Source organism: Leucopleurus acutus (assembly GCF_964270905.1).
Source record: "Leucopleurus acutus genome assembly, chromosome: 2".
In the NCBI taxonomy this organism is placed as follows: Eukaryota; Metazoa; Chordata; class Mammalia; order Artiodactyla; family Delphinidae; genus Leucopleurus; species Leucopleurus acutus.
The window spans coordinates 78,527,122-78,551,302 of NC_139143.1; the positions used below are offsets into that span (position 1 = coordinate 78,527,122).

The following is a 24,181-nucleotide window of genomic DNA, read 5'->3' on the forward strand; positions in this document are numbered from 1 at the left end:
GACTGCCAGAGAGAAGACAAAGTGAAAATGTGGAAGAATACTGAGAATAACTTTAAAAGAAGAAACTATTGGGAAGAGGAGGGAAAGGAAAGATGGGTGATGTGGGATATCAGATGATTTTGAAGTGCACATTGGAGCAAGATAACAAAAATTGAAGTAAACATGACAGGGCCTCAGAGTCACACTCATGTTGGTGGTGTGGAAGGGAGAAGAGACATGAGCAATTGGACTGGGATGTTTTGTTTTGTCATCCCTAACTCCTGAGGCCTTGAAGAGGTTGTATAGTGGGAATTGCACCTGGGGAAGGTCTGGTCCATCTTAATCCAGAGGAATGATTCATGTAAACTGGAGACCTGGGTGGACTGAGAGTAGATAAATAAGCCTACACTTTCCACTTAGGCTATAAGACTGATGTGTGATATGGTCACATTGTTTGATAGATCTTCTTTTATTCTGCTTGGATATCCAATGATGATTTATGGTTTAACTAATATGATCAGTACTTCTACTGGAAGTACTGCTGGAAATCACGTCCTTCAGATGTTTTATATTTGAGAACAATATGACTTGATTATGTTGTCTCTTGAATTAGCTAGTATGAACTTTGATGTTTAATTTTGAGAGTAAATTTAATACATGTATTTGTTCACTATGTACATTTCTGTATAAAGATCCTTCCCAAATTCACATTAATATATCTTTACTATGGTTCTAATTTCTTATATTTTTACATAATACATTTATGCTTGCCTTAATAGTACATATTTTAAGTCATCTCAAATCCAACATGGAATGCAATAGAATCTTATAATTTAAGATTCTCTGGGTTGCAAATAAAAGATAATCTAACTTAAACTGGCAAACTAGCAAAAAATAAATCTCTTGGTTTAAGAAAGCTGAAAAGTCCAGTGGTACAATCGTTCTAGCACCATATTTGGTAGAACTCAGTCATCCTCGGTCATCTGGATGCATCTCATAGCTCTTCTTATTCAATCTTGGCTTCATTTTTAGCCTAAACTCGGCTGTCTCTGACAACATCAGCTCACAAAATCTAGTCCAGAGGAAGAAATAATTCACTTCTTTGGATGTGAAAACAAAAGATGGGAGACTGAATCTTGTTCCTGATTGAACAGACTTGGATCATATGCCCATCGTGAACCAAACATTATAGCCAAACACTACAGAGAGAACTCAATGTCTTGACTGACTTAGTACAGATCATCTGCTCCCCCTGAAATTTCAGGATGAATTAGTTGGATGAGAATGAGAAAAAATGTTTTAAAAATAAAATAAAATTTAGGTACTATAAGTAGTGGGAGTAGCCATTTGTATTTCTTTTTTGAAAAAAATCTCTACTCAGTTTCTTTACCAATTTTTAAATCAAGTTATTGTTTTTGCTATTGAGTTGTATGAGTTTCTTATACATTTTGGATATTAACTCCTTATCAGATACATTGTTTGCCAATCTGTTTCCTATTTCACAGATTGCCTTTTCATTTTGTTGATTGTTTCTTTGCTGTGCAGAAGCTTTTTAGTTTGATGAAATCTCACTTGTTGATTTTTGTTTTTGTTACTTGTGCTTATGGTGGCATTTCTAAATACTTGTTGCCAAGACAAATGTCAAGAAGCTTTCCCCCAATGTTTTCTTCTAAGAATTTTATGGTTTCAGGTCTCATGTTTAAATCTTAATCCATTTTGAAATGATCTTTGTGTATGGTGTAGCATAAGGGTCTAATTTTATTCTTTGGCACGTTGCTATCCAGTTTTTCCCACAGTCATTTATAGAAGAGGTTATGGTTTCCCCATTTCGAGGACATACAAATAACCAAGAGGTATATGAAACCTATTCACATCGCTAGTCATCAGGGATGTGAAAATTAAAACCGTAGTGAGATTCACCTTATATCTGTTAGAATGACTATCAACAAAAAGACAAGATAACAAGTGTTGGTAAGGATGTGGAGAAAGGGGAACTCTGGTACACTGTTGGTGGTAATATAAATTAGTACAGCCATTAGGGAAAATAGTATGGAAGTTCCTCAAAAAACTAAAAATAAAACTACCATGTGATCCAGATATCCCATTTACTCGCATTTATAAAGAATTGAAATCAGAATCACAAAGAAATATCTGCATTCTCATGTTCATTACAGCACCATTCACAATGACCAAGATATGGACAGCTTAATGGTACACATCAAAGAAAATGGATTAAAAAATGTGGATACAAAAAAATGTAGATTAAAAACATAGAACACAGTGCTATTCAGCCTTAAAAAAGAAGTGAGATCTTCCATTTGCCACAATATGATTGAACCTCAAGGATGTAATTCTAAGTGAAATAAGCTAGATACAGAAAGATAAATACTGCATGATCTCCTTGTGTCTGGAACCTAAAATAGTCAAACACATAGAAGTAGATAGTACAAGGGTGGTTGCCAGGATTTGGGGAAGAGGGGGAAAATGTAGAAATGTTAATTAAAGTGTACCAAATTTCAGCTATATAAGATAAGTTCTGGAGATATACTATACAGCATAGTACTTACAGGTAATAGTACTGTATTGTATACTTAAAATTTGCTAAGAAGATAGATCTTATGTTAAGTTTTCTTATCCCAATTAATAATAATAGTAATAATAACGTTGGTGAGAGAAAACTTTGGGAGGTGATGCATATGTCTATGGCTTTTATGGCGGTGATTGTTTCATGGGTGTATACTTACATCAAACTCATCAAGTTATATACACTAAATATGGACAGCTTTTTCCATGTCACTAATACCTTAATGAAGTAGTTTTTTTGAAAAACTACTGTGAGCTTGGATTGAATGATGGACATCAATATCAAAACAATGTTCAGCATTCAGATTCAGATATATTAAAGTCCACTCTTCTTAATTCTTACTTCTTTATGGGCATTATTTCTTATTCTAAAGTATCTTTTGTGCTCACTTTGTTCTCACCTTTGTTCTTAATATCATTATTTCTTCATCTGTCAGATACTTACGAGCTCTTATTAGGCACCAAGCCATTGGTAGGTGTCTTTAACATTCATTGACATGAGTGATGTTTAAATCATTAATTCCTGACTTAGCCACAAGGCAAGTGGAAACTAGAAACTTTGGAGATTAGAAAAGTAATAATGGTATTTTTGTTTAAACCAAAAGGTCATTTATATTATCAGGGTATCGCTGTCTCTGACCGTTCATTCACCCAACATTCAGCCCATATTTATTTAGTGACTCCTATGTATAACAATACACTGCATTAGTTTCTGGATAATGGAATAGAGAGGTAGAAAGAAAAATGAATTCAGTGGTTAATGGTGAAATGAGTCTCCTTTCAGCTTATTCTGACCAGGACCTTCACTACAGAAAGCAACTTTGCTCAGTTGGCCCTCTCAGCCCGACAGAAAGCTACATTCCTAATTGTAAGTGCAAAAGGACATTTTAAGCTAAACAAACATATTTTATAATGTATCTATCATCATGAATTTTGTGTGTAATTACCTTTGCATCCCTTTGGTAACATAAAATTGAGAAACCAACTTAAAATTCATCAAATTTTCAAAAATTGCTGCATCTGAGCATGGCTTAGAGCCTTCTACTCCCCAAGCCCTAATGCCCGGGCTCAATTTGGAGCAGTTTGGCATTTGATGACTTACCTCTATTTTCCACAATCAACTCAGCTGTTTAATTAAACCCAGTGCAACGTCTCCATGACAATGACTCTGGCATCAGGAGACCCACAGAACCACCCGTTACCAATAAATTCAATGAAAGTGCCAACTGCTCTATGATCACTATTAGATATGACTTGTGGTCTTTGGTCAATTGGCACAAAAAGTTGAGAAGAAAGTGTTTACATTTTATTTTGGTCGGGGTCTAAGTCCCCAGACCATCATCATATCTCTACCCCTGAGTAGAGATCAGTAGCTTCTGCCCCATTTTGATATTTTCCCTTCAACTTGCATTCTGTCTCCTGTAGCCTCTGTGCCTCTGGCTTTTCTTAGGGAGAGGGAGTGGCAAATGGGGGCCTATCCATGAATAACAGACAACCATGTTGGACTGAGCACCTACAGCAATGAGAAACTGGACAGTGGAGAGGGAATAAGAGTAAACATCTATCCCCCAGCAGGACCTGTCCTTTCACTGCTCAGGTAAGAGACAGAGAAGGGAGGTGGGCCCAAGCTGGTGCAATGCCAGTGAAAGAAAGAGATAGCCACAACTAAGAATGTGGACTCCAAATAATGTTAACCAGGATTAATGAAGCTTTAAAGTGATTTTTTATAAAACTATGCATATAAATTTTATACATATCCTGAATTAACTGACTCACTGCTCTTCCTAAATTTACACAGACACTGTCTTGGTTCTGATTTAATTCAACAGTGCACTCAACATTTTCCTCACAAAATCTTTTGTTTCCTTATAGTAAGAACATCTAACATGAGATCTACCCTCTTAGTAAGTGTTTAAGTACACAGTAGCATAATGTTAGCTATAGGCACAATGCTGTACAGCAGATCTCTAGAATGTTTTCATCTCACATAACTGAAACTTTATATCCAATGAACAGCCACTTCCTCTCTCTCCCTTCCCCCAAGCCCTGGCAACCACCATTCTACTTCCTTCTCCTATGAATCTGACTATTTTAGATACCACATACAAATGGAATTTGCCCTTCTGTGACTGGCTTATTTCACTTAGCATAATGTCCTCCAGGTCCATCCATGCTGCCACACATGGCAGGATTTTCTTCTTTTTTAGGGCCAAATAATATTCCATTGTATGTATATGTGTGTGTGTGTATATATATATATATATATATAACTACAAAATCTTAAATCACAATCTTTTTTTTTCAGAAATGGCTATATTAGGTGACATCTAGAAAAAAAATTACAATACCTAATCCAGGTTTGAGAACTTAGGGAGTACTCTGAAAATAATTTTACTTGGCAGTTATAAAGACACAGAAACCCTGCCTTTGGGGAACATAAAATCAGAGACAGTCAGAAACACTAGCACAAGGTCATAGAGAGCAGACTCAGGAAGACACCCAAGTCAATATCTACATAATAAACATCTTCAGGAGGCAGCACAATACTGTGGGAATCCCATTCATCTGAAAAACAAAAGTCGTCTGTTCTATTGCTAACACATCCTCCCAGTTGCTTTCTGGTCTTGGGATCTTCACAGTACTGAGGCTTAATTTCTTCTTCTGTCAAATGAGACTACTAGGTTAGATCTGTAAGGTATCTTACAGCTATAACACTTATGACGCCAGCTTTCTGGAGATCCTCGAGTAAGAGACAAGGACAAAAAATGCAATATACCTTCCCTAGTTTGGGGGAAGGGAAATCACCTTTATCCTATTAAACCCTTCCAGAAATCAATGGAGTACACCAAGCAGTATGAGAGTAATATTCTCAAAACTGTCTGCCCCTTTTCAACTCTAAATTATAATTACAAAACTAACATTTGTGTAACACTTAATCGTTGCAATGATATTTTCTCATTCATTTTGAACAAACCTTGAAATTTAGGTTAGCAGATATCAGAATGAATCCCATTATAAAGAAGAGGAAAGTGATTCAGACATGTTAAAGTCCTGGAGCTAATACACAGTGGAGCTGGGATTTGAGCCTGTAACAAAATTGTAACAGGAATCCTTTTCTTTAAATACCTTCCTATGAAAGGAGGGTGACAGAATACTGTTTTCCCTTTCTCACCAACACATATACACACACACAAACATTTTACTCCTATGCCAATCAGAAGATCTATAGTCTAGTGCTAGTTTCCCAGCAGTGTGAACTTGAGTGGAGCCCACAAACACTTTGACTCTCAAATTACTCTTCTTTATAGTGAAGATATTAAAAGTAATACCTACTTCATGAGATCATGATGACCAAATGAGAGACTATATATAACAGTATTTTCACCCTGTCTGCACTATGAAAAATGTATGATAAATGATAATCACATTATATTTCTATACAATGAATCTAAATTTTGGTTAATAAATTGATACCAAAATTATGTCCTATTTTTCTTCCTGGAAATATTAAAAGCAATACTGATGTACTGATACTTGGGATGATGATCCCTAAAGAAGCTAATTGAATTGAGTTGTTTGTTTTTGAGTTTGTGACCCCATTGTGAAGGTTTTGGTAAAGAAAGAAAAGGAAGAAAAAGGAAGGAAAGTTGTGTCTCTCTTTTCACAGCCCCGTGTAAATTTAGGTATTTCCTTTGTAAAAGAGATGTATCTCTATGACAGCAAAACAGCAGGTACTTGTTCAATTCTGAAGGACCAATCAACATTAAGGAAAATATTAATCAGCTCTATCCCAATGTTTACATATATAGTGCCACTGAGGCTCAGTCTACATTTTTATCAAAATGTTTACAGATAATATTCAAATACTATTTTTTCTTCAAAGATTTCCATGGAATTGTTTGTTTTTTCCTCAACATTTTCAGACACTTTTTGCTTGTTCCTTTATGGTGTTTATGATAGTCTGTCTTATAATATGGCTAAGTATTTGATTCTCTCTCCCCTGAGAAAGGAAAAATTATTTTATTCACATGTATAACTGCAGTGCTTAAAACATAATCAAAATGATAAACTCATAAAATATGAAAATTATGAAACAATCTACTCCAAATTTAAGAGCTCAATAAAGAGTTGAGGTTGATTTCTAAATATGTAAATTAAAACATATATAAAATAGGCATCGTTGATAATTATAGAGTGTCCATAATGAGAAACCTCTACATTGTTATTTGTATGTGATTAAGTTTAACTACAGTTTTATATTCTATGTTTATTCTATAACCCACCCCCAAAATAGAATATTTAGGATACCTCCTTTGCTTTCTACCAGGTATGGATAACTGTCTGGGTGACTCTGACTACAGAACAACCAGATACCAAAGAACTTGCATGGAACTTCAAGATCAGTAACACTTGCTTCCCTTCCAGTGCAGAACAGGACTCCATGTAAAACCAAGTTACTTCTAATCAAGCTTGGAGAATTCAGAAAAATGTTAATCTCTCTTAAATCCACTCCCCACACTCGAGAAAGTACAGAAAGGCAGTTTCAACAACTTGCCGTAAGTTAAATGCTCATTATGTCACTGATGAAAATATTTCTGATTTTAATCCCTGTATAACCACAATAAAGTGATTAGAGGGAAATATTTATTGAGCACTCACTATGTACTGACTATGTACTTCTGTATACATGATTTCAATTAATTTTCACTGTAACCTGGAAGGTAGGAATCACTTTTCTCACCATACAAATGAGAAAATGGGGCTTAGATAATTTAAGATCTTACCAAAAGAAAATGCCAGAGTCAGGATTAAAGCTTATATCTAAGTTCAAAACTCCTACATTTTATTCCTATATTACTCAATTTTACATGTGTTTGTAAGGGTAAAATTCAAGACTATATATGTAGAAGTTTATTAGTAGTCCTGAGAACTGAGGATCCTGGAATTAGAAAGATAACAGTAATTATTTATTAATAAATATACCTTTTAGGCAATAAAAATCCTGTGTTAAGTACTGAACAAAGAACCAGGGGGATAAGATGGAGAAAGAGAAGATTTGTCCCTTTCACAAGGTTTGGGTTCGGGGGATGAGGAGGCATAACTATAGAATCGGAATATATAAGGGACAGAGCAGCACTTTCCAGAAGGCAGGAGATATAACTGTGGTTACCTGAACTCTTACACATCTGTATAAAAGTCATAGAAATTAAATAGTGCTCAGACTCATGATATTTTTCCAAGAATGCTTTAATTCAACATTTCTATAACAGACGCCAATAACTCAGAAATAAATACAAAATAATTTTTCCAAGGCTACACAAAAGAAATTGTCTCCTCAGTTTTCTCACAATTGCAAATGCATATCTATTACTTCAACCACATCGTTTTATAACAATCTCTTCTTTTGAATACATCTCACCTTTGAAATGTGAGCAACTTGAGGCCTTGGACCAAATCTTTTATATGGGTATTTTTAACACACACCTAGCGCCTGACACATGGTTGTATTCATTCTGATTAATAATTGTTGAATAGTGCCTGATATTCTTGATTTAGTGGTTCTTGTCTAAGGTAGAGTATGATGACATTAATTTTTGTTATTAATATCAGCTAAGATATAATTTTGAAAGGTATACTTTTTAAAATGGGATAAACTCAAGGTCACTTTACAATTTCCCTCCCATTTATTTGCATTCTGGTGTGTTCTAGACAGTTGCAAACGTACTAGGAATTGAGAATAAATCTATGCACATAGAATTCCAGTGACCAGATGCTCTTTTCAGTGCTATTTTTCTTTGATAAACTGAGATTTTCCTTTTGCTTCAAAAGGGTAAAACTTAGTTCCATGTAGTACAGAAATATTTAGAAATTTATGATCTTGTACAATCTTCATGGCCAGGATCAGAGAACACTGAGGATTCTCTTACTCTGTGAGTTCTGGGAAGAACACGGTGATGTGAATGTGATATGTAACAACATACCAAGTTAGCTTTTTTTATTTATATGACAATTTTTATTGAGAAACTATTAGGCAATTAAAATGGTTCTAGATGCTGAGGAGAATTTAGGTTAAAATGCTTACAATTCTCTTCTTACCCTCAAGAGTATAAAATTTAATGGAAAAGAAAAAAACAACACACTATTTCAAAATTAAATAAACAACAAATCAAATTGGCAATCAATGTCTTATGTGAATTCTGAGGAAGAAACAACTCCTTTATGAAGACATTCCAAGGAAGCTTCCAAAAAAAGAAAATAGACTTGGTTGAGGCTTCAGAATAATGGTAAAATATTTGTAAAGAAAAAAATGGTTAACAAATTAACATGAGCAACAAATAGAGGCAAGGAAGAATACAACATGTTGCACAATAGTGATGCATTCCATAATGTCTATAAGTAAACACTGAAACATTGTTTAGCTCCCAAAAGGAGACCTTAAAAACCATAAAGACTTTGCACTTTGTGCTATAGCCATGAGTAAAATTTTTGCAGAGGTGAGCAATAGGATACAATTTATATTTCAGAAGATCAGTCTGACATCAGGGGAAAGATGGACTGAAGAGATGTGAGAATGGTGATGAGAAAGATAACCATAAGGTGATTTTTGTAGGCGTTAATGAAAGGTGATGAAAATGGACAAGAGGCTTGAAGAAAGATTGTGGTTCTGTCTGCAGGAAGAAAGAATCTGAGATAGGCATTGGAGGATGTGTAGAAGTATTCCATCTTGGAGAACTTTTTCCAGATTTGGGAACAGAATACATATACAGAAGCAAGAGTCAGCTTAATGAGCATTTAAGAAGGTGGAGTTGTTGATCCACGTCAGGCAGTGAGGCAAAAAGAGTTGGATAGAATGTAGGTCTAGAATATGGAGAGATTAAACTAAGAGTAGACATTTAGGTATAAGCAGAGGGATAATGAAAAACTATTGAAGATTATATATAAAGTCATAAATAATGTAATATATAAATGTAGTGCATTCAGATGATGTATTTTGCAGCTGCAGGAAAGTGGGAGAATTTGAAGGTCATAAAATTGAATGGGCTAGCTTTGCAGAGTAAACTTAGAGTGAGAGGCTGAGAATTTTAATAGCAGCCTCATCCTGGGAATGGAGATGAAGAGATAGTTAAATCTGGGAAATGTCAAGAAAGTTTTCCTATGGTATTAAAAATACTGGGGAGACTCAAAGTTGGATGCACACTTTGAATAATTTTAGATACTTCTTCATGTCTTACAAAAACTGGAAAGAGGAGGAATGAGGTAGAACTCAAAACCTGAGATCACATGATATGATGATCAATATAGTGATCATTCTAATGATTCTTCTAGTTTTCAGGGGGTTTTCTTGGCACTGTCTTCTCTCTCAGATTGTCTCCTGATGATCTGCCTTCCATGGAGTGAGTCAATGAGACCTTGGTGAGAGAATTTGTCTTCCTCGGCTTCTCATTTCTGGCTGGGCTGCAGCAGCTGCTCTTCGTTGTCTTCCTGCTCGTCTACATGTTCACCCTGGGCACCAATGCTGTCATCATTTCCACCATTGTGCTGGACAGAGCCCTCCACATCCCTATGTACTTCTTCCTTGCTGGACTCTCCTGCTCTGAGACTTGCTACACCTTCATCATTGTACCCAAGATGCTGGTTGACCTGCTAGCACAGAAGAAGACCATCTCCTTCTTGGGCTGTTCTATCCAGATGTTTTCCTTCCTCTTCCTAAGTTGCTCGCACTCCTTCCTGCTGGCAGCTATGGGTTATGATCGCTATGTGGCCATCTGTAACCCTCTGCAGTACACAGTGATCATGGGACATGGATGTGTGTGGGACTTGTGGCTGTTGCCTATCTCTGTGGTTTCACTATTGCAGAGATCGTCACATCCTTGGTATTTCACCTGCCCTTTCACTCCTCCAACCAACTACACCACTTCTTCTGTGACATTTCTCCTGTTCTCAAGGTAGCATCCCACCATACCCACTTTAGTCAGTTTGTCATTATCATGCTCTGTGCATTGGTCCTGGTTATCCCCCTGTTATTGATTTTGGTATCCTATATTCACATCATCTCTGCTATACTCCAGTTTCCTTCCACATTAGGCAGGTACAAAGCTTTTTCCACCTGTACTTCTCACCTCATTATTGTTATTGTCCATTATGAGTGTGCCTCCTTTATCTACTTAAGGCCTAAGTCCAACTACTCCTCAAGCCAGGATGCTCTCATATCAGTATCCTACACTATCCTAACTCCATTGTTCAATCCTATGATTTACAGCTTGAGAAATAAAGAGTTCAAATCAGCTCTTCAAACAGTTGTGGGAAGAACAATTTCTCTGCCACGACATTAACCTAGATTCTGCTCTTTTCAAGCAATAAAACATAAAGTATGTGGGAAAAAATTCCCTGAGCAAAAATGATCAAGCAACTGAGAACAGTGTTCAAGAACAGAAATCATTTCTCATTTATTTCCAAATATAAAAATAAAAAATAATAGCTTCTTGCCATGATCACATAAATTATTGCCTATTGAAGTTTTTTCAATTGATGGAAAAATGATGGATGGCTAACATTAGGATGTAGGAATACAATTACATGTTCAGAATTCTAGGCTCTGGCAAATACCATTACCCATCTCAGCCAGAATGGAAACTAATCCTACAAAATATTGTACAACCCTAACTCTCCTGTCTCTATATCGCTCCCTTTTCTGGATGTTTCCTGAGTCTCAGTCTTTCAGTACAGTCAGATCACAGTTTTTAAATGAGATAACATTTGTAAAGTTATAATTTTTGGTGCATAAGTTATATCTAATTAATGTTCAAATAAGAAAATTATGCAAAAAGTTTTCCACCTCTATGTTTCTATTACTGGGAGCTGGGTTTTTTTCTGATTTTTTTATACATTGGTACAAATCTAATTTGGTCAGCATTCCTTAAAGATATTCACAAGGGCATAGGTTAAAGAGAAGACCTAAAACCATGCAGAGTTGTCAAGAAAGGCAGGTTAAGCTTAAACCCATTTTATTAAATAGTAACCAAATAGAAAAATCTGTGTAAAGAGCGAACAGTTTCTGTTTCACGAATCTCCGGAGTTGTCATGTGAATTTCAGGCCAGAATTTGAATTAGACATTTTACTTATCTCCCCTTCCTACAGAAAGGAGAGAAAACAAGGAGCTCCATGGAGAGAGCTTCTTCCTTGCTTTATATATTTTTTTCAAGATCAACTTGTTAATAAAGAGCTTCTGACTGAATCATTTCATTTCTTAGTCTTTTCTTCCATCAGTTTCCTCATCAATGACATATATTTTCAGGGGTTGAAGGAAGAAGGAAGGAACTGGATGTTTTATTCACGGGCCCTCTTTTATTGTGGAATGGTGAACTTGTCTGCTAAGAATATAATTTCTTCCATTTCTCTGAAGCTTGAGACTTCCTGAGGGTGGGTCCTGAAGGTCACAGAGACCAAAACAAATATAATTTCTTTGGCCACCAACTTCTCTTTTTCCTTGGGCCCATTGCTCACCCAGACTTCTAGCCTATCAAGTCATCTCATGAAAAGGAAATAAACTGATAACCCTTAATGTGAGTCAGTTTAATGTGTTAATTGTTCAAATTTACATTTATGGGCTTCTGTTTTAAAATGTCACCATATTTAAACTTTAGAGCATCCCTTAGAAGTGTATATTATAACCTACTTCTTATAGATGAGAAAACTGACACTTAGAAAATTAAAATGTCTTTCCTATTACTGAGTAGAATTAATACTGATTCCACAACACTCACTTCCTTTTTTAATGCTCCTGCAATGCTCTCACATGACACTTTGTGAAGACTATGACTTTCTTAATTAATGGAGTTCAAAATGCATAAGTATTCATCTTCAACAGTAGGCTAAACCATGTGACATCTGTAGAAAAGATATACTGATAAGTATGAGGTAAATGGCCTTTATATCATATGGTATAGTTAATCCCTACCCTGATGTAATATGGTGTTGAGGGAGGGGGAACAAGAAAAACTCCCAACTTTCGCTTTGTTCTTTTCCAAGACTTGTGGCTACCATCATTTTGAGCCAGCAGAACACTCACAAGTGGTTAGGATCACTGTTTGTTAGAAGGTTATGTATATTAGAATGATTCTCCTTCTGGAATTTTATTCTGCCTCTTTTTATTTTTTCACATGACCAAAGAATTAATTTGGCTTTAGGCCTGTGCTCATGGGTTAGAACTAAACATCTTGCTCTCCTTCCTCTTTTCACACACACACACACACACACACCCTTGGTTAATTTTAGCTCCCCTCTTTAGTCGTATATAACTTGCAGGAAAGAGATAAGATCTTTGGATTTGGGGTTGGCTTTAGCGAGAAAACAAAGCCCCTTCAGCTTTCAACTAGGCCATGTATTCCAACTGAACTTACAGAGAAATCTGCACTTAAGTTTCAGCATAAATTCAATAAAATAAACAAAAAAAAACACAAAAATACAAAAATAAATTAAGTTTCAGGCATAAATCCAATAATAATAAATTGGTATGTTTATTTCCCATTCATAATTGTCTCCTATATATATATATGTGTGTGTGTGTGTGTGTGTGTGTGTGTGTGTGTGTGTGTATCTTTTGAATACACTGTAGGAAAGCTTAAACCAAGGCAGAATTAGGGAATTTCTGTGACCTTGGCCATGATATAATATAGTTGCACTGAAATTGGATTTGTAACCTATCAGGCTGGCCTTGATATTAGGACTGATTTTCTAAGACACTCTTTATCATTGAACAGATGAACCAATTATGATTCAAGAAAATGTACTTTTCAGGATCTCAACCTAAGTTATATATAAAGTAGAGAATAGTGAATTACAGCTGAGAGACAACAGTTAAATAACTCCACAGAGACATTTACATTGAGAAAGATGAATAAGTTTGTGCGTAGCAAACACAAAGATTCTCCTGCCTCAAGGATATATATTCCATATAAGTCAGTGAAAGTTTATTAAAAACACATAGATTTTTGTTTTCCTAATCAGTGATATAAAAGAAAACAACATTCACAAAGATTGAGTTGATAGGTTGATTGGGTAGATACATTCAGAGAAAAAAATTCAATGCATTATTTTTTCTAAATTCCTGACTGTCCTTTTATCTTTCCTGGTGATTTTAATGAGCTACTAATAGTTTCACACATTTTCAGAAAACCAGCCATTATAAAATAAAACATTAATTCTACTTGTTCTAGCTTAGTTCTGCTAGCACAAGTTTCTCCTAGACATCTTTCATTTGAGAAGACAATTCCTCAGAAAAGCACACATGCACACTTTTATATGTGTAGAGCCATCCTCTTTCTATGATCCTTGTAATTAAAATGTGACTGTGGCACAAGTGTACTTGTCTCAATAAGGCATTGAGCCCAGTGACCAGAAATACAGTCCATATATAACTAATAGGAAGAAGGTGATCAGCTCATTGCAAAAATAAGACTCTAAAAATTCCCAACTTCTAGCAAAATATCCCTTGTCCTTTCTTCAGTGACTCAACTTTCATGCATTAATTGAAACTCATTCAATACTCATGAAGTAACTTCCTATACTTCCTCCCACCAAAAAAATAAACCTTCCATACTTCCTGAGATGATTTTCCAACCATTTCACTTCATCTTGCACTTTTCCCTATGGAAAATCTTTTGGAACTTAATTTCAGTTTTTGCATTTTCACTCCTTATGTCCCAGTCAAGAAAGTTGCCCATTTCCCTTGATCAATCTTTATTAGCAAGATGGAAAGAATTTGTATCAAAAAATAAATTAAAAAAAAAAGTGTAATGCAGTAATCATTCCAGGGGACTTGATAACACAACTGCAGAGCAGATGTTGTATCTATCTGGGCTTGGCAAGAGACCAAAAAAGACATCATTGGTAACAATCAGTGGTTCAACAGCTCAGAAGGAATTTGTAGAAGTGAACTCTACAGAGAGTGATCCAGGGTAGTAGAAAGATGTACTAGGAACCCTATATGTGTCTATAGGACTCTGAAAAGTTTAAAAGTAAATCCCTAAACAGACTACAAATGAAGATATCAAGAGGAAAGTGTTAGGTCTGGGATATATGAGTTCCTTTGGAACCTCAACATAACTGTGTGAAAAGATCAAAGGAAGGTGTTTGTAAAAATGGGAAATTTTACTTATTTTCCTTGGAAAACATTTAGAAATATATTTAACAATTTCTAGTTGAGACCTATTAAAATGAAGCTGTAAAGAAACTTTTCCAAGGGATACAGAATAAAACGAATAAACATAGAGATACTTTATACAAGGACAGGGTGTCTCAATTTTGTAGCGATACCAATTGTCCTTATTTCATCTTTAAATCCAAATCAATTCCACTCAAGTATCCATTGCTAGATAATATGATAAATATTCTCAAATTTCAAATAAAATACTAATCATGATCCCCCAACCCCCCTTTATATACATATATAGAGGAATATATTTCTGTATGTGTGTCTTTGTGTGTATTCAATTTCTTTAAAATTTTTGAGATAAGCTAAGTCAGGACTTTCAGCCCCCTACTACATTTATAAACACTGAATATAGCAGAGATTACATAAAGTTTTATTATCACACTGCAGGTACATGGCAGAGAATTGACTCTCTTACCCCTTTCCTAGAGCTCATTTCAATTTTCACTCCATGGGTATGTCCGGTGCCACTGTCCCTGCTGCTTCCTGCTATGACTAAGGCACTAGCATTGCTCCAACAATGGTGAAAACTATTTCCCATACCTTGTCACACACACCCCTGGACACCATGACCCTCTCCCTGTGCAGTGACATAGAAGTCAATTCTGTGGATAACCTCATAAATCAACCAGCACTATTGCCTCTCCCTCACTTCCCACACTGCCTGGGGCCATCCAAAGGAAAAATTTGCAAGGAAGGAGGCCCCTTTTTATGTCATGAAGTTACTCTGTGACCTAGAAAATTACTAAGAGTAAATTACTTTCTTACTTTGGGCCCCAGACTACTCATCTGTAAAATAAGGAGATTGGTGCCTTCTCCTATATTGGTCTATGTCTTCATTTAAATGAGATAAAGATGAGACTATTTTGTATAGTATTATGTATAGTAGAAAGATAAACAGTCAAGTGTAATAATTATTTGATAGTAATTGATCTTCCTAGGTCACTAATCTGCTCTTAAAATCTCTGTTGCTATTAGTCTCTCCACTACTAAATTGACCATACTCATGGATCTCAACCTAAGAAAATATCAGATCAAATTCCTCTCTTCCTCAAAACTTCACAATTTACAACCAACAAAAGTAAGCATTTAGGGATGGCCATAAGGTCCTCCATGAACTGTCTTCAAATCTCTCTCTCCTCACATCTGCCTCTCCAGCCATCTCATTCTACTCAGAGTTCCTAAATATGCAAAACATATTTATACCACATGTTTTGTATTAGTTTGCTAAGGCTGCCATAACAAAGTACCATAGACCTGGCTAGTTAAACAACAGAAATTTATTTTTTCACAGTCTGAAAGCTAGAAATCTAATTCAAAATGTCAGCAGGGCTGGTTTGTTCTGTGACCTTTCTCCTTGACTTGTTTTTGGCTATCTTCTGCCTATGTCTTCATATCATCTTCTCTCTATAATTCTGTGTTCAAATTTCCTCCTTTTAAAAAACATTTCCCCTTCTTGTAGAGATGTCAGTCATCTCTAATGACCATTCTAATGACTTAATTTTAACTTCATTGGCTCTTTAAAAACCCTATTCTCAAATACAGTCACATTCTGAGGTACCAGTGGTTAAGACTTCAACATATGAATTTTAGAGGGACACAGTTCAACCCGTACCACAATTCTTCATTTTAAAATATCCCCCATTTCTTTTTTTTTTTTGATGTGTTGGTATTTATTGGAAAGAAACATGCTCCTCTCACACGCCTGAGGGCAGGAAGCGAAGGCAGGTTGTCAGCAGGAGGGGGATGGGGAATCTGAGCCCCCATTTCTATTAAACAAATTTTTATTATTTAGTTGCAGTGAAAAAATATCCTTTGCTCTCTGTTCCAACAGCAGGATTCTTAGTGGTTTACTTAGCATTTTTTTAAAATATATTGTTATTTCAAAATAAATGTAAAACTATCTAAATAACATATGATCCTCAGAATAATAAAAAGTACCAATATATAAAATAGATTCTGAAATGTCCTCTCTTCCTCAACTTTCTTATCCTTGAATTTCCACTATTTATGGTTAGACTGATTATAAATATATACACATGCACACACAAACACATATCACTTAGAGAGAGAGACATGATAGATAGATACGTAGACAGAAAAATAGATAGATATCTGATATCTATCTTTAAATTATTCTGCAACTTACTTTTTCTGCAAGAGTATGTTATGAACCTCTTTCAAGTCTATATTCATGGTTGGATCTGATTTTTTTAGTTAAGAGATAATTCTCATACTACAATATTTACTATTTTAAAATGTTGATTCAATGGATTTTAGTATATTTACAGAATTGGGCAGCCATCACCACTGTCTAATTCCAGAACATTTCATTAGCCTGAAAAGAAACCCCATATGCTTTAGCAGTCATCTCCTCTTCCCCCAGCAACCTCTACTCTACTTTCTGTCTCTATAGATTTGCCTATCCTAAACATTTTATACAAATGGAATCATATTATATGTGGTCTTTTGCATATGGCTCTTTTTATCTAGCATAAGGGTCATCTATGTTGTAACATGTATCAGGGCTTCATGCCTTTTAATGGCTGAATAATATTTCATTGCATAGGTATACCAGATTTATTTATCCATCCATCAACAGTTGACATTTGGGTAGTTCCCACTTTTTAGTTATTATGTGTGATGCTTCTGTGAAGAATCATGTACAAGTTTTTGGGTAAACATATGTATTTAATTCTCTTGAGCATGCACATAGGAGTGGAAATACTAGATCATATTGTAATTCTATTTGTAACTTTTTGAGGAACTATCAAATTGTTGTTCACAGCAGCTGCACTAATTTACATTCCCACCAGAAATGTATGAGTCCCAATTTCTCCATTTCCTTGCCAACACTTGGTATTTTCTGCATTATTATTATTAGTAGTAGTAGTAGTATTGCCATCCTAGTAGATGTGAAGTTGTATGTAATGGTTTTGATTAGTATTTCCCCAGCGACTAATACTGTTGACCATTTTTTCCTGTGCTTATTAGAGATTTGCATGTATTCTTTAGAGACTATTTAAATCCTTTACCCATTTTTAAAACTGTGTTTTCTTTCTTACACTGATAGCAACATACCTTTGATTGTATAAAAACCTCTATTCTTTTAGTCCCTCTCTTTTAAGTTTTTAATGACAAAATTAACCCTTTTTATATTTTGCATTCATGAAGAAATTATAGTAGTTATGCTCATTCTAATTCTCTTCTTTAACTTTTATACTACAGTTGAATAGTTAACACAATATCATATTACAAAATTCAAAATTTCTAAATCTGACTAGATATTTACTTTTTCCAGTGTGTTGTATATTTTCATGTATTTTCATATTACTAATCATCACCCTTTCATTTCAGCTTAAAGAACTCCTTTCAGCATTTCAACATTTTTTTGTAAGGCAGGTCTAGTGGTGATTGATGAACTCCCCCACCTTTTGTTTATTTAGAAAAATCTTTATTTCTCCTTTGTTTCTGAAGAATAACTTTGCCAGATAGAGTACTCTTGGCTGGCTTTTTTTCTTAATTCAACACTTTGAATATATCATTCTGCTGTCTCCTGGCCTGTAACTTTTCTGCTGAGGAATCTGCTGATAGCCTAATGGGGGTTATTTTGTAGGTTGCAATCTTTATTTTTTTTGTGGTTTTTAGTATTCTCTCTTTGTTTTTGATTTTGAAAGTTTACTATAATGTGTCTTGGAGAAGATCATTCTGAATTGAAATAATGGGGTAATGTATTAGCTTCCTGAACTTGGGTGTCCAAGTCTCTCCCAAGGTTTGAGAAGGTCTCAACTATTATTTCTTCAGATGAACTTTCTGTCCTCTTCCCCTGTCTTCTCTTTCTAGAAATCCAATGATTCTGAGGTTTGTTCTTTTGATGATGTCCATTAGATCACATAGGCTTTCTTTGCTATTTTCATACATTTTCCTTTGTTCTCTGAGTTGTACGACTCTCTTTTTTTAATGACATATCTCTTCGTTAAATTTCTCATTTAGTTTCTGTATTGTTCTCTTGATTTTGTTGAGTTGTCTTTGTGTGTTTTCTTTTAGCTCATTAAGTTTCTTCAAATAAGTTACTTTGAATTATTTATTGGGCAAATCACATATCTCTGTGTCTTTAGGTTCACTTAGTAGAGGATTATTGTGATCATTTGATCATGTCATGTTTCCTTGGTTCATTACATATCTTGGAGATTTACATCACTACTTTCACATTTGAAGTAGCTGTCATCTTCCCCATTCCTTACTAACCACCTTCAGGTGGAAGATACTTTTTGTTGGTCCTACTTATACCCTGGGCTTTCCTGATGTTGCATGGATACACCTGCTCCATGCTCCCTCTTGTAGCAGAATTCTTCTTTTAACAGCTTTATTGAGACATAATTCATGTACCATATATGCCAACCATGTAAAGAGTCCAATTAAATGGCTTTTAGAATACGCACATAGTTACACATCCATCACTACAATCAATTTTAGAACATTTTATTGGCCTAAGAAGTTAATCCACACCTTTAGCCAACATGCCCAATCTTCCCACCCCACCCTCATTCTTAGGCAATTACTAACCTACTTTCCATCTATATAGATTTGCCTGTTCTGGACATGTCATATAAATGGAATCATATATGATGTGGTCCTACATGACTGGCTTTTTTCACTTAGTATGCTTTCAAGGTTCGTCCAATGTTACAGCTTGTATGAATATTTCATTTCTTTTTATGTAGCAGAATTCTTAAGTTTGTATGTCTTCTCTTGATCTTACAACACGTCAGATCAGATATTGGAAACTTCTCTTTTATTTTCCTGAAGGTGGTACTGTAGCTCAACTTTGTGCTTTCTCCCTTGTTCATAGACGCTCTTCTGTTTTCTGTTTGCCCTCCCTGTCTACCTTAGGTTACTCTCACAGACACTTCAGGAACATTCACAAGGAGCTGGCTGAAGAGTTGGGGGAGATGTGGGCTTGGCACTTGGGGTATTGGGGTGTCCATGGGCCAGTTGTGGGGATTCTCAAGTGAGGTTTCCCCAGCAGCTTGTGGGTGGACTTGCTGCTACAGCCTTGAACACAGTCAACAGAAATCACATCCCTTAAATGCTCTCTTGTATTTTCCTGATCTCCTCTCCCTATCCAGTCATGAAAGTCTTGCCTGTACCCTGGGTGCTCTGGGACAGAGAAAGTTTTCTCCAGCAGCATCCCTCACAGCTGGGGAACCTGGACACTCAGTCATTTCTCTCCCTTTTCCCTCAGGAGAGGTTGTTGTCAGCTAGTTCATTCCCAAGCTGTACAACCTTGGGGGACAGGTGGCACTGACAAATTTCTTCTTACACTGTCCAATGCACCTGTTTTGTGTTTGTTTTTGTTTTTGTTTTTTGCTCGCTGATATCTCTCCTCTGTAAACCAGGACTTCTACAAAGGCTATTTTACCCATGGGTGTATGTCCAAGTCAACACTTTACAGATGCTCCCCTACTGCAATGAAGAGGGGCTGAAGCCAGTTCACAGACATCTGCCATTTCCATAACACATAAAAAGGTTTATCTACCCGTTATCCAATGCACAGGTGGGAAAAACTCCTCCTGGATACTTTGGTGTATGATACTGGATCCCCCAACTCCCTGAGAGGTACTCTTGTTCACGGATGGATACTGAATTTTAACTCATAAAAGGTGACAAAAAGGAGGGACAATTTATGCGTCCATAATGTTCTTCCTCACCTCTTTCATGTATTTGCTTGAATGGCCCCTTCTTAAAGAGGTCTTCTTGGACACTCTATTTAAAATCATCACCCCCAACACCTCTGCTTTTTACCTTGCTCCACTTTTTTCCCATAGCACACATAATCTTCTAACATATAATTTACTAATATATCCTGCTTATCGTTTAGGTTTTATGTCTCTGTAGTAGAATAGAAGCTCCATGAAGGCAGGATTTTTTATTTTTGTTTACTAATGTATCCTGTAACTAAAATAGTGCCTAACACTTAGCAAGTTTCAGTAAACAGTAATTTATTGTTTTAAACATGGATAGTTTTAGAATTATAGAAAGAAAAAGATGTTTCTGTGTATGCAAACAAATGTGTACATTCTTGAAAGCCTAACTTTTTTAAATTGATTTTTATTGGAGTATAGTTGATTTACAATGTTGTGTTAGTTTCTGCTGTACAGCAAAGTGAATCAGTTATACATATATGTATGATATTTGTCTTTCTGTGTCTGACATACTTCACTCAGTATGACAATCTCTAGGTTCATCCATATTGCTGCAAATGGCCTTATTTTGTTCTTTTTCATGGCTGAGTAATATTCCATTGTACATATGTATCATATCTTCTTTATCCATGCATCTAATGATGTCAGAGTTGCCAAGTTCAGACTTAGTTATAGTCTTTCTCCTTTACTAAAATAACCTTGAAGAAAGCTTTCCTTGCCTGTTTAACACAGTCTGGCACCATCTTTGCTTTGACATAGGGAATAGGCAATAAGCACACTTGTCTCCAAAGAATAACAATATCACTCTCTTCTAAGGCTGTTCACTATAGAAACACTAAAAAAACGATAAGAGCTAAATTAAAAAGTCATTCAGTGGGCCCACACATGAAGAGGATAATAGAAAATTAGACCTACAAAGTAGGATACACAAAAAATTTTAAAAAGCACTTTAGCATCAGGCTGCTGTAGAAAATAGTCCAAGCACTAGTGCTGGACACAAAACTCAGCCACTTTTTATGAAAGTTGATCAAGGCATTAAGTGTAAAGTCTGTTTCTGGAGCTTTCTATTTAACTACTACAACTTCCTGCAGTATAGAATTTAATTTCCTAATGTCTACATACTCTATATTCAGAAACTTTAGATTGCACCTCTTAATTTTTTTAATGCAGGTGATGTAATAAAACAGCACTACTCTAGTTAATTGTATGTGCTGTCCTAACCAGAATAGAATATCTTTTTACCCCATGGTGAGTTTTTGTGAAATTCACCATTGAAGGGACATTTACATCCAGGAAGAAAATCTAGTGGGTAGATGCAAAATGCCAATTAATGTATCCTGTCATTATTTTCAAATTATAAAACATAAAATCTGTGACAGGATGATATAAATAATTTCTCAAACAGGTAAAAAGGAACATTATAACAAAATGTCAAAAGTAGAAAAGAAAAGATTAAATGGTAAAAATAGAGTGAAGCGATTTAGATAAGATTGGCCATGAGGCAAGGACTATCATGAATTGGGTCTATGAATGGGTTTAGATATTCTGTAAACTCCTTAAATTGTAAGCAAGTCTTCTCCCACTCATGTTCATGAGGATAATTTCATGTTTGGATATTGCTTTCAAAATACTCTCTGTTGTAATATGTGGACTAGAGTGATTAAGATGATTAACTATGGTCATAACACTGGTCAGGCCAACTATTTGACTATTTTTACAAACAATAACATTCCAAACTCAATATTTACCAATAAACCTCATAATAACATCTTATTCTAGAGGAAAAGCAGACATTAGTGTCACATAAGTGACACTAATGTGAACTTTTCTGTATTGCAATTGAGGTACAAAAGCTGAGAGATGAAAATGTGCCAACTACTCTCAAAAAATAAAAATGTTCAGTTAAAAAGATGTGGAAGTACATTCTTTATAATAGAAGAACTATGTTTTTTACAGAATCTGAAATATAATATTTCAATTAAATAATTTTAGGGATCATTTCTTTCCCAACACTTTTCTAATAGCAACTTGGACATCCTTGTTTCTGAGACTGTATACCATGGGGTTTAATAATGGAGTGATAAAAGAGTATGTCACCATTACCAGCCTGTCCTTTTTGGACACATAGTTTGCTGTTGGTCTCAGGTAGATGTAGGAAGCGAAACCACAGTGAATAATAACAACAGTGAGGTGAGAGGCATGGGTGGAAAAGGCTTTCTGTCTGCCTTCAGCAGAGGGACTCTTCAGGATAGTCCTCAGAATGCAGATATAAGAAACACAGATGAATAAAAATGGGACCACAAGTACAAGAACCCCACAGATGAATATGGCAAACTCATGAACATCTGTATTTGTGCAAGCCAGATGAATGACTGTCACAGAAATAATGGTTGACTTTGTTGGCACTACAGAAAGGAAGGCTGAAAACTAAATACACTACTGTTAGTGAGGCCAAGAACCCACCAATCCCACAGGTGGCTCCCAATTTTCCACACACCTGTCAACTCATAAGGATAGGGTAATGCAGAGGTTGACAAATGGCAGCATAATGATCATAGCCCATCACCCCCAATAACAGGCAGTAGGTAATAGCAAAACCAAGGAAGAAGAACATTTGGATGGCACAACAGGTGAAGGAGGTTGTCTTGGCCACAGAAAGGAGATTGATGAACATCTTGGGTAAGATGACAAAGGTGTATAACATCTCTCTGATGTTGAGAGAATGCTGAAGAAGAAGTACATTGGTGTGTGGAGGCTTTTTTCCAGGAGGATGACACTAACAATAGTGACATTGCCACTGAGAATGACTAGGTACAGAAAAAGGAAAACCGCAAAGAGGACAAGCTGAATTTCACCAAGGCTTGAAGAACACAGCAACAGGAACTCAGTGACCATGGTGAGGTTTTCTGCCAAGACCTGTAAAGAAAAGGGAAGTAAATGCATTCAGGTACATGGATACAGGAATCTATATGCAGGGTATGTAGGCTCATATGACTTTCTTCAGGTGTTGGAAAGATCTTGCCTTTACCAGTTTCTAGCAGCTTCTGGTTCATGGTCCCCCTCTGCCTTCTTCAAAGCCAGGAAAGTTGCATATCTTTCCCCAACTCTGATTCTGTCTTCCACTTTTAAGAATACTGTGATTACATAGTCACACCCAAATAATGTAAAATAATCTCTATCTGAAGGGCACAGGGTTAGCAAACTTAATTTTATCTCCAGCCTTAATTCCCGTTTTTCATGTAACCTAACCAATTTACATGTTTCTGGGATTGATACATGGACATCTTTGGAAGGACATTATTCTGCCTTCTACAAGTAGGAACACACAATGCAAAAATGAACCAAAGAAAATAATTCCTTATTTAATGGAATGAAAAACTAGGATTAAACTTAACAAATGAGGAGCAAGACATATTCACAGAAAACCACCAAATGTTGTTGAGAGAAATTAAAGAAAATCTAAATAAACAAAGAGACATCCATGTTCATGGGTTATAAGACTCAACATTACTACGGGCAATTATGAGCAAACTGATCTATATATTCATCATAAACTTTTTTTGTAAAAATTGACAAAGTGATCACAAAATGACTATGAAAAGGAATTAGAATAGCCAAAATAATTGTGAAAAAGGAGGGCAAAGATGTAGGATTTATACTTTCTGATTGCAAAACTTACCTTAATGATGCAGTAATCAAGAA

At 35.6% G+C, this 24,181-nt stretch overlaps 1 protein-coding gene and 1 pseudogene across 2 annotated transcripts; one reads left to right on the forward strand and one right to left on the reverse strand.

The window, feature by feature from the left end:
* Window positions 1-6,265: 6,265 nt before the first annotated feature.
* On the forward strand, window positions 6,266-10,895 carry LOC309958083 (olfactory receptor 10K2-like; the record flags this gene model as incomplete). The annotated part of the gene is given in 3 exon segments (XM_082833720.1): window positions 6,266-6,293; window positions 9,962-10,366; window positions 10,369-10,895. Coding segments are annotated over 3 exon segments (960 nt in total).
* An 11,558-nt stretch (window positions 10,896-22,453) lies between these two features.
* LOC309957781 (olfactory receptor 10R2-like) lies at window positions 22,454-23,395 on the reverse strand (annotated as a pseudogene). The gene has a single exon. The product of its transcript is annotated as an olfactory receptor 10R2-like (transcript).
* Window positions 23,396-24,181: the final 786 nt, after the last annotated feature.